Here is a 12,343-nt window from a genome sequence, read left to right on the forward strand (position 1 = left end):
CTGATTTCATTTTTCCCCACTTTGTACTAATGTTACTGCACATAAATCTCTGAAACATTAGTTGAGGGGTCTCCAGCGATCAAAGTTTTGGGGTAGAAATAAAGTACCTCAAAGGTCCTTTTCAGCCCTAGTATGCCCTATCTCATAAAAATTAAAAAAAAAAACCCACCAAAGTAACATGTACACTACATTTTCAAAGCAAAGAGGCTTGCATCCTGTCACATTGTGTCTCCACTATTCTGAGTTATGGGATCATTTGGCAAAGACTAAAATGTAGATCTGACTGTTTCATTAGCATTCAGATCTTTTTCCAACTGGACAGAGATCAAAAACTTGTTTCGTGTGTGTCTGAAAATGGACCGGAGAACAAACATCAGGGGTCAGGTTTCTTTCTCCCTGCTTTGCTTTGATGCCACAACCTAAATCATGTACTGGTTTGGACGATGAGATGACCGTGTACCTTCTTTTGCAGCTGTCTTGTATGTGGGAAGATATAAGGTGGTTGAGGCAAAGCGTACCGATCTCCTCATCCTCATCCACGGTGCTGCAAACTCGGCAGAAGATGCTCGCAGCAACAGCACAGCTACAGGTAAGGGACCAGGCTTCAACCCAGATCTGCCCCCAAAATTTTTTTAATGTGGACAATTCAGTTACCAGTCCCACCCAGAAAGGAAAAGCGTGGGCTCCCTTCTCTTTCAGACCCCTAAGAATATAAAGCTTTCTAAGTTTTCTTGGACAATTGGAGCTGCATACCTGTATATATGCAGGTTTCATGTAGGAAACATGTACCTTTAGCAGTCTCCTCCAGGTGAGTCTCTTTTGAGCACTGTATAGGAGCAACTCATTAAGCAAGGAGTAAGGAGACTTGAGTTCTAGATTTGATATTAATCAGCCAACTCATTTGTCCTCTCTGAGCCCCAGTTTCATCATTTGCCAAAGAAGAGAAGTGTGATGAGATCACTTGAAGGGCCATTGCTGCTCTGGCATCCTGTGCATTGATGAGTATATGGGGATGGAAAAAAGAGATGAGCAGATATTTTGAGCAGTTTCTTGGTGTGATGTTTTTGATAAAGCATAAACATGTTTGCTTATTTATTAAAAAACAAACATAAAGCAACTCTTAAAAGATTATCTTTAAGCCTGAATTTATTCATCTTTCCGTATTGTCAATCACATCAGATCAAGTCGCCAATCTTTGTAAGTTACAGAGCTTCTCCTAGAAGCAGCATTAAATACTAAACAAGATTTTCTGGGTTTTCCTCTTACTGTTTCCTGGCATTAAGTGAATTTGTGGATCTTAGCACATAAAAAATATCTGCTACATGGAATTAGGGTCATTAAGAGATCACTGAGCCTTTATCAGTAATGGGTATCCAACTACAAATCTGTCAGTTATATCAACCCCAGAAATATGCATAACAGGAATTGATGTAAGCTGTGTTTGGCCAGGCCATATAGGTCACAGCATAAAACTAAGGTCATAATAACAACAAAAAAAAAATTCTAAAGCTTTTCCCCCACCTGCAATTATAGGAATGTCATTTCTTGAACCCCCGCAATAATAACAATTCAACTTCCTGCAATAATATTGTGTTGCTATTATAATTAATTCAGAAATGTAAGTTTTGCTCCTCTGTGATATATTCCATTACATAGGTAGTTTGCTGCTTTGTATGCTCAGTGAGATTTTAGCAAGCAGTGCTCTTCCTTTCAACTCACTCTGTTTTTGTTTGTTTTGTTTTGGTTTGGTTTGGTTTGTTTTGAGATGGAGTCTCACTCTGTCGCACAGGCTGGAGTGCAGTGGTGTGATCTCGGCTCACTGCAACCTCTGCCTCCTGGGTTCAAGCAATTCTCCTGCCTCAGCCTCCCAAGTAGCTAGGATTACAGGCATCTACCACCATGCCTAGCTAATTTTTGTATTTTTACTAGACACGGAGTTTCATCGTGTGGGTCAGGCTGGTCTCCAATTCCTGACCTCAAGTGATCCACCTGCCTTGGCCTCCCAAAGTGCTGGGAGTACAGGCATGAACCACTGCACCCGGTCCCATCTCACTCATGATTGCAGAATCTTCTCTTCCAACTCAAGAAGCAGTTCTTGGAGCAGACCATGATGACTGTGTTGAATTCAAAGTGCCTCTTTTGTTCATCACTGACCTACTTGAGTTGCACCATGCCACTCCACCTCATGCTACACTTTCTTTAGGACAAAATACATGCCCAAGAGGCTCAGACTCCTTAGTGGACCCTCCCATCACCCTACCATACAGCCCAGACACGCCTGGATCACAGACTGAACAACTTTGGAATTTCAAGGGGGACTCTTTATTATGTGTTTATTGGAGGCTTCCTAGAACTTTCATCTGATATCAGTAACAGGAGAAGCGTCAGGCTGTTACAGGTCAGTGCAGTCAGATGCTGAGTGATGCAGTGACCAGTGTGACCCTACTCAGCTACTCCCATTACAATAGCTTTTAGTCTTCCTCAGTCTCCAAATCTATTGACCCCACCCCTTTTCATAAAGCGTCAGCCCACTTCTGAAGTCATTTCCTTCCTTGACCAGCTTAAACTCCTTAGCCCATCTTAATCACTTCCTTAAAAATATTCCATTTTTTCCTTTAATATTATTTATTTGGAAAAATCCCATGCCTGGATGAATTCAACATGTCTAAAGTAGTTACACATTGCCACATAAAAAAATCACAAAAAAGGGCTGACTGGCTTTATGTTAAATTCATGATTACAATTCTCACATGTAATGTTACCTAGTGGCCCAATTTCCTTCTCTACTAAATTCGCTTTCTCACACTATAAAGCAACTATTTTAAAACCTTCTCCCCAGCACTTTGGGAGGCCAAGGCAGGTAGATCACTTGAGCTTAGGAGTTTGAGACCAGCTGGGCGACATGGTAAAACCCCATCTCTACCAAAAATACAAAAATTAGCTGGGCGTGGTGGCACATGTCTGGAATCCTGGGTACTCAGGAGGCTGAGGTAGGAGGATTTCTTGAGCCTGGGAGGCAGAGGTTGCAGTGAGCTGAGATCATGCCACTGAAGTCTAACCTGGGCAGCAAATTGAGACCCTGTCTCGAAAAAATAAATAGAATAAAATAAAACGTTCTCTATTCTCCCACATTCCTTCTCCTTCCCCACACTCTCCATCCCATCTCAGGTGATGATTTTACTGTATAATTCATCAAGAAAAAAAATGGGAATTAATTATTTTTTCACTGCCAAATTTACAAACCTCCTTGCACAAACTGAAACTTCTTTTTTCTTCTTCTTATTTCAGAAGATAAAGTCTCACATTTTCCATCATAAACTCATTCGTCCACATATGTTCTGTGTCCCATCTCTTCCCTCTCATTTTTATTTTAAAAGACTCAAGTCTTTCCAGTTTAACATCCCCCCAAATTCCTCCCATAGTTCCACGTGGCCCTTCAGCTACCAAGCTATTCTCTTCTTTACACCCAAACTTCTTGTAAGAGTTGTCTAGATCCTCTTTCTCCACTGACTTCTTCATTTCCTATCAATTCTCAACTCTCTCTCTGACTTTTGCTGCCATGATGCATACAAAACTGCTCTTTAAGGGAACCAGAAATCAGAGGCAGATGATGCTGCCGAAGCTGGAGCTTCAGGATCCCTCACTTGTATGAACTATGAGCATGGGACCCCTGTCAGTGTAGGACCCACAGTGTTTTAGGGAAGGGAAGCTGGACTGAAATCAGGAAGCACTTCTCACAAACTGCCTAAAGAAATTTCAGGAGGAAAGTGGACCCAAAATTCCAAACACTCTAGTATTTGCTGGAGAGAAGGAGATTTCTTTTATCATTCTAGACAAAAATTCGCTTTTGTACTTAGTTTTATATTTGTAATTTTGTATTTCTTTTCTTTAAGAGGGCCTCAAAATTGTATGGTTCAGGCCCCCACAAAACCTTGATCTGTTCTTGCCAATGACTTCAGTTTCACTAAGCAACATTTTGTACACCTGGTTCCATCCTCCTTTTGTAAACTGATATATCCCTTGGCTTTGACAATTTCACCGTCTCCTGATTTTCTTCCAACCTGCTTGTCTTTCTCAGTATCCTTTGCTAGTTTTCAAGCTGTTTTCTTTGCTTCGAATCCCCTTCTTTCCTCACTTTGCCTTACTAATTCCTAGATATCCTCCAGGTCTCAGCTTAATTTTTATACTTCCTTAAAGCGCCTTTCTCTGATCTCTTGATGAAGTGAATCACTCTCATAGCACCTTGTATTCTTCATTCAGAAAAGCGATCAGAATCCCAGAGTTAATTATTTGTATTATCTGTTTCGTGACCCACTTGGACTGTGAGTTCATGAGTTTGGGGAATGTGTCTGTCTTAGCTACCACTATATCCCCAGTGCCTGGTATGTGGCAGACACTCAGTTAGTACAGGTTGGATAAATAAATATATCTGTCAATCCAAACCCATATATCCCAATGATCACACTTGAGGGAAACTATATCTAACCAAAGGGAAAAGGGATCACAGAAGTGTTTTGTAGCATAGTTACCACCTGGATGGATAGCTCTCTGGTCCTGCACCGTGAGCAGACAGCCTCATAGTCTTCAACGAATGGTCACCTTTGCAGAGCCCCCATCAAGGCCTGAGTACTGTGTGCGTGCCCTTCTCTCCAAATTTCCATAGGCCTAGCTCAATGATAGACATTGCTTTCATCACTTTTTTTTTGGTAGGACTTATGGCTCAAACTATTTACTAGTCTCTTCAATGAAAATGTCTAGAAATACCAAAGGCACCTTTTGTTAAGGAGAGAGGTAAGAACAGCGGAAGGGAGGTGTAAGTACACAAAAACTTTTCTAAAGGGAAAGAAAACAAAGTTTGAAGATTGACACATAATTAATATGTTAGATCACTCTGCCGATTTAAAATATTTTACAATGTGGCTGGGCACGGTGACTCACACCTGTAATCTCAGCACTTTGGGAGGCTGAGGCGGGCAGATCACCTGAGGTCGGGAGTTTGAGACCAGGCTGACCAACATGGAGAAACCTCATCTCTACTAAAAATACAAAATTAGCCAGACGTGGTGGCACATTCCTGTAATCCCAGCTACTTAAGAGGCTGAGGCAGGAGAATCGCTTGAACCCAAGAGGCGGAGGTTGCAGCGAGCTGAGATCAAGCCATTGCACTCCAGCCTGGGCAACAAGAGTAAAGCTCCATCTCAAAAATGTAAATAAACAAATAATAAATGAATGAATGAATGAATGCATAAAAATTTACAATGTTCTGAGGAAAGTAAAAATGCATTAGACATAGTTTGATTGGCATAGATAAATTCTATTGGTTTGCCTCTGGTGCCTCTCATTTAACCCTCCTCTCCTTTCTAGTTTTGTATACTACTGCCTGATTACTCCAATTAGGTCAAAAGCCTCCAAAGTCGTCCCTCTGCTACCAGTGTTAACACTCTCCGATCTACTCTCCATACTTTGTCCAGAGTAGCCAATCTAAAAGATTCCGACCAAGGCATTCCCTGACTTAGGCTCCTCCAGTTGTGGCTCAGGTATTTTATCATGGCTCATAAAGGCCTCACTCATGATCTTTCTCCCACTCATCTGAGCCAGTAGTCACAGGGCTTAGTCACTGTGTCCAGTGCCAATAGTCACTGGGCTTAGTCACCGTATCCAAGAAGTCAGGGGACTTACCTTCATCACAGTATCAAGCACAGTGCAATTTGCACCTTGTTTTCTGGGTTTCTGCTCTATAGTGAGATCCTTTAATATATAATAATAAATAATAACCATGAAGTGACTACTTTCATTTGTTTAACAGACCAGGTGCCAGGCACTGTGTTGAGTGCTTTACAAACTTTAATCTCATTTCATCTTTACCACAACCTAATGAGAAAGTACTATTATTGATATTCTTATAACAGATCATAACACTGGAGCCTAGAAAGGCTCATTTGTGCCCAAGGTTACATAGATAGGAAGTAGCAGATTCTAGATCCAAATCAAAATTTATATAACTCCAAAGCCTGCATTCTTTCCAGTATTTCATCATCTTACTGTGAAGTAATTTAAAAAAAAAAAAAGCAGACAAAACTTCAAAGAGAAAAAATTATCCATATTATAGTAAAAAAGAAAAAGAAATTATTCTTAATTAAAATTACCTAGGCAGGAGGAGACACAAGTATCTCAGCATTTGGGGGAAAAAAAGCATTAATATGAGAAAGCCTGCAAGTGACCAAGAGCCCACACTGTTTTTCTTTCTCTTAGGAAAATGACAGAGGGCCCCAAGAGGAGAAGCCTACATTGCTCTTACATTGAAAGGTGTCTAAACTACTTATCCCCCAAAGACAGTCAAAATCTGACACTGCAGATTGTGCTAAACTTTCCTCCTCCACAGCTTTTAGAACAAGTGTTGTGAGTAAGAGCTAAGTAACAATATATGAATACTGCGTCCTTTACATTTGTCAAGGGGAAAAAAAGATTTTCCCAAAATTTCACTCTTTTTCAAGCCTCCTTATCCCAACTCTGGACTTCCTTCACCTTCCCATGTCCACATTGCCCCAAACTGAATAAAGCCCTCTAAATATTGTGCCTCTACCCAGGGCTTATTGACAGCTAAGTGATTTGTTCTGATTATAACCTAGAAGCATTCCTGTTAGCCATCGGGTGGCTCTTATAGAATCATCAGGGGCCCCATATCACCTAACCTCGATTATGATAGGTATTACCATGGTCTATTTTTTCTTTAGGCCCTAAAGAGCCCTGAATTCTCCCTCATGGAAGGTGGTTGCAATTTCTTGTCACAACAATATTCTACTTTTAAATTGGGCTCTCCCTAAAGCTAGCTATCCAATCTAATTTGATGTCAATACAAAATTTCGAGAAGACGTCTACTGCTTTCTTATTCAACCCATTAGAAAACCTATCTACAGCTGATAGTGAACCACTGATAATAACTTTAAGTGAAAAGAACACCATAATCAATGTCTACCCATCAGCTCTGGTCCAAAGTGAATCACATTTTCCAGCGTCTTAATGATAATACAATATGTTAATTCAGCCAACAAAAAGTGACCGAGTTCTTTCCATGTGGCAGGCACTGTGCAGAGATGAAACAATTAGGAATTCATAATGTGAATTCATACACCAATACATGCAGTAAAGCCAGAGACATGCTAAGATGGAAGTTTGTACAGGAAACAGTAGGGGACAAAAGATGATAAACTCTACCTCAGAGAGTTGGAAAAGTCTTCCCAGAGAAGGTGAAATCCGGGGATGTGTCTTGAAAAGGAGTAGATGTAAGCCTGGGTGGGATTCCAATTAGAGCAGTAAAGAGAGCCCCCACCCTACATTGTATCAAGCTTGAGAGTTTGCAAAATACTTTTTGATGAGTTGCTTGATTTAATCTGTCAAACACTTTGTGAGGTAAGGATTAGCATAACAGCCGTCTGAGCTGTGAAGACTCTTACTTGTAGATGATGATACTCAGGACCAGAGAGGGTAAATAATTTTTTAGAAGTCCAGCTATTAATAAATGGTAGCCAACCCTGAAATTTAATACCAAATATAAGTGAAGCCTTAATAGCAATAGTAGGCTGGTGCCAACTTGTACTGGTTCAAGAGAGCCAACGGTCAAATATTCAAGAATTTTGAAAGCCTGTTGTCAAACCCTGGGTGGCTTGAAATCCCCACTACAGCAGAAGTATTGACCCCACAGAAACTGGCATATGCTACAAATCAGGCCTTTCTTTTCTTTCCTTCCTTTTTTTTCTTTTTGGCTAGCCAGTTTACCAGCATCACACTGCTTATTAGTACCCCATAGGACTGTACTAAAAGCCATACCCACTTCTCTATGATTTAGAAGTCAAATGTTGGAAAGAAAAAATATGACTGAGTGATTATGCCATTGCAAAAAAAAAATCGTAATCTTGCCAAATGAATTTTTCTGTCAAAATTATTTATGAAATTCTTACTTGTTCTATGTCTGGTCTTTGTGAGAAAGTAGATAAGGTTTAAGAACGCAGTCCCTACCTGTGATGGAAAATTCCAGTGTTTTCATAGTTGTAGATATTGACCCCCTGCCTTATTCATTTTTAGGTCATCCTTGTCACTTTTACAAATCCCAGTTCCACTTCTGTTCCCATGCTAACAGGGCGTCACACCACCACTTATGCGAGCTCACAAAAATAACAGCTAGGAGCTCTGGGATGCTTTCTCATGTTTAAAAATCATAGATATTTGAAGCAACAGGGAATTTTATCCTATTCATCCAGTGTTCTAGGTTAGAAATCTTCAAACCCTGCATGTTTGTAAAACTTCTGTTTATTTTAGGAACAACTACCTGAGCCCTTCCACATTTAATGTGGCATCTTTCCCTTCCTACCTTCCTAAAGTATTGTCTGCCTCAGCTGACCCAGTTTATAAGCCACTTTAACAGGTTTTTAAATAAACAGAAGCCCCTGAAAAGCAGATAAGTCAAACCAGGCTAATTTCCCAATTAAAGTATCTTAAAGGGAACTTGCAGTCATTTGGGGACCTGTACAATGTGCTACATTGTCAATTCACTTCTTCATTTTAAACAACCCCACCTCATACAAGCTTACTGCAGATCTCTTGAGAACTCCACAGATGCATATTTTAAATATCAGACATTTTTCTATAAAACATCTGGGATTCTCTTCAAGTGCTGGTAACTGAGGTTTATGTACTGATGTGTCTATGTGGGTAAGAGATATTTATAGATACTGAATTTGCCTTTTTAAAAAAAAAAAACAACATAATTTTTGTGCGCCTTGCTGTAATCTTTGCAGGTTCTGCAATCTTTACAAATGTCTTTGTAAAAACATTTGCTTTGAGCTTCTGTGAAGTACATTGGTATAATGCCATATATTCTAGGTTTAAGTGCAAAAAAAGAGAGAGCAAACAGCTTCTCAGAAATCGGATATTCACAGTGTCTTTTGTTGCTGTTGTGTTGCTTTGTTTGCGTAATACCCTCTAAGCTACCAGTAATCTATTTGTTTCCAGAATTTACTTGGGACACACAATTTGGGAAGAGTTTACTATGAGCCCATTAAAGACCGACATGGAAACATACTCATCGTCACCATCAGGGAAGTGGAGATGCTTTATTCATTTTTTAATGGGAAATGGATGCAGATCTCAAAGCTACAAAGCCAGAGAAAGTCTCTATCAACACCTGAGGAGCCAACAGCTTTAGACATTTTACTGATAACCATCCAGGTACGTAGTTTTTTCTTAATTCTCGAGTATATTTAAGATTCCAAACCCAATTATTGGGGGTCTAGTGCAATACAGCAAGAGCCATTTACATATGCAGTGATGGAATAGAGAGGGTCCAGAAACATGTTGCAAATGTGGAAGCTTATTTTTATTTATCACTTCCTAGATCTAGAATTCATTCAGCAAAATAGTGGGAACTCAGTAAAGCATTTTCATGCCCTGGCTAATGAGCCAATAAGAAACATTGAGGCCAGGCACAGTGGCTCATGCCTGTAATCCCAGCACTTTGGGAGACCAAGGCAAGTGGATAACTCAAGGTCAGGAGTTCAAGACCAGCCTAGCCAACATGGTAAATCCCTGTCTCTACTAAAAATATCAAAAAATAAATAAATATAGCTGGATGTAGTGGCACACGCCTATAATCCCAGCTACTTGGGAGGCTGAGGCAGGAGAATCGCTTGAACCTGGGAGGTGGGTTGCAGTGAGCCAAGATTATGCCACTGCCCTCCAGTCTGGGCAACAGAGCAAGAACTCCATCTCAAAAAACAGAAAAGAAAAAAAAAAAGAAAAGAAACATTGAGATAAATAATTGAGTAAGGGATAGGGAATCTCTAGATAGTATAATCGAAACATTAAACCAATATCTGAATAAACTGTAATAATACATTTCTAAATTGTATATATCTGTGCATGTGCATATGCGTGTATGTACAAAAACAGCTTTATACATATTTACTCCTGCATATTCCTTACAATACTCCCTTGGGACAGACAGGCATGATTAAGTCCATTTTAGGAATGAAATAAAGAGAGGCTGGGTGCAGTGACTCACACCTGTAATCCTAGCACTTTGGGAGGTTGAGGTCAGGGGTTCAAGACCAGCCTGGCCAACATGTCTCTACTAAAAATACAAAAATTAGCCGGGTGTGGTGGCAGGCACCTGTAATCCCAGCTACTCAGGAGGCTAGGACAAGAGAATTGCTTGAATCCAGGAAATGGAGGTTGCAGTGAGCTGAGATAGCACCACTGCACTGCAGCCTGGGCAACAGAGTGAGACTCTGTCTCAAAAAAAAAAAAAAAAAAAAGAACAAATAACTAGAGCTCAAAGAAGTTAAATAACACAGGGCTGTACACAGAGGCAATTTAGTGAAACTAATGAAGCTGTGATGTCCTTCAGCCTTCCCTTGTACAAGCCCCTTCCAGGTCCTCGCAGAGACCCTAGCAATTGAGAGCTTTGTGTTGTTTTCCTTTAAAAAGACACCAGAAACTATATCCACTTGAGTTTTCACAAAACTCAGTTTTGTCCCTGGGCACACAGCTAGAAAATGGTAGAGCTGAGGCTTCAATTCAGATCTTCTGATGGGAAGCAGGTTTCTTTCTGCTACACTATAGTCACATTCTCAGGTAGAAGTCAGGATTTTAGTGAGTGAGGGACAGAAGATGAAATTAAGGATAAAAGACTTACCCGAATACAGAATAGTCACCAAAATTCAAAATCCAAGTAGCTTAGATGCAGCCCTTGGCCTGGATGGTGGAACTGAGACACCAACCCATGTATGCTCCGGAGTCCAGCACACCCTCTCTGCCTCACACGTTCTTATGTGAACATGGGCTTCAAACTGTTGTTTTTTTTCTTTCTTTCTTTCTTTCTTTTTAAACCCAGTGATTGATAGATATGAATTGTGTAGGACACTTCTGTTAGGTACAAAAGCTGGCAGGAATGTCTGCACTGAGTGCAGTGCAAGCAGTGGCATATCCACAGTCGCCAACCTGGAGTAAGGGAGAAGGGAGGACCCAGTTGCACAGAAACAACCCAAATATGAGCTTCCATCCCAGGAGCCATTTGTGGTCACCCTAAACAGCTAACTTACTTTCTAAGTTACTTTCATTCCCTGCCAAGGGGTGGCAAGTACAATAATCTCATTTTTTCATTACTTGTACTGGCCTAAACCAGGACAAAGGCCAGTGAAGCAAAGGTAAGCTAATTGGTCAAAGCCAATACCTCTGGATTTAATTTTATGGAATTTGGGTTCATAGGGAATTGACAGAGAGTATGTGCTTGTGTGAAGGAGGTGGGGGCAGGGAACACAGACACATTTGAGGCTCCCCTCTTCACCTTTTATAAGCAAGTGCTAAAAGAAACATTTAAAAAATCATAATAAATTGAGCTTTTACAGGGTGACTAATACACTAATCCCCTATAGGGATAAACTAGGGTCTGGGCTACCTTTGCTCCTAGAAACACAGTACAGGCCTCAGCATGATATAATACCTGGTTTCTCCTAGACTTATTACATTAAAAATGTGTTACAGGTGCAGAAAAATTCCAATCTGGTGAAAGGTTGTTAGAGAAGGAAACCAAAAATAGAGGCAGGATCGGGTTTCCACACAGATCCAAGTGGAAAATTTACCCCCGCTGACTGGCACATTCCCACTTGATGTCATTCCCCCCCCCCCCCCCCCCCCCTCCCCCTCCCCCTCCCCCTCCCCCGCCTTCTTCTCTCTCCCCTCCTTCCCGTACAAGTCTTACACTAGAGGAAATAAGGAATAAAACTACCAGGGCTGGTATCCAGTCCCTCCTAGACTTAAGATTTAATTATATCAGGAGTTGGCCCCACCAACTCAACATAAAGGGAGAGGGAGGTCTTGGTGGCACCCAAAGCAGGCTGGTAATTCCCACAAGAACAGGCCACAGACCACTCTCTTTTTTCAGGGGCAGTGGAGTCATGACCACCGAGCCTTCTCATTGGAAGCCTGGGCTTCTTTTTGCGGCATCACATCCCATTCTGGGCACCACTTTGAAGTGAGGATGACTGGGTGTGAATCCCAGCTCCACCCTTTCTGGTTATATGTCCCGGGCACGATTTAACTTTTTCATCCCTCATGTTTCCTCCTCCGCAAAAATGAAGATAAGTGAGTTAGTATGTAAAGGATTAAAAGAGTAGCATAAAGTAGTGCTCAATAAATATTAATGATTTTTATTATGTCTCAGAAAATTTCTTTTCACATTTTTTAATTTTAAGTTCCAGGGTACATGTGCAGGATGTGCAGGTTTGTTACATAGGTGTGCCATGGTGACCTGCTGCACCTATCAGCCCATCACCTAGATATTAAGCCC

General features: G+C 40.8%; 1 protein-coding gene across 2 annotated transcripts in view; it reads left to right on the forward strand.

Moving 5' to 3' along the window:
* The window catches only part of ANKFN1 (ankyrin repeat and fibronectin type III domain containing 1), a 380,611-nt gene that overhangs the window by 309,991 nt on the left and 58,277 nt on the right, over window positions 1-12,343 (forward strand). For both annotated transcript variants that reach the window (XM_032280102.1, XM_032280101.1), the window contains exons 13-14: window positions 473-589; window positions 9,010-9,225. In XM_032280102.1, coding sequence (XP_032135993.1) covers window positions 473-589; window positions 9,010-9,225 — 333 coding nt within the window. The remainder of the gene's footprint in view (window positions 1-472; window positions 590-9,009; window positions 9,226-12,343) is intronic.

This window comes from Sapajus apella, unplaced genomic scaffold (assembly GCF_009761245.1).
Source record: "Sapajus apella isolate SASKATOON/1434 unplaced genomic scaffold, GSC_monkey_1.0 scaffold12, whole genome shotgun sequence".
In the NCBI taxonomy this organism is placed as follows: domain Eukaryota; kingdom Metazoa; phylum Chordata; class Mammalia; order Primates; family Cebidae; genus Sapajus; species Sapajus apella.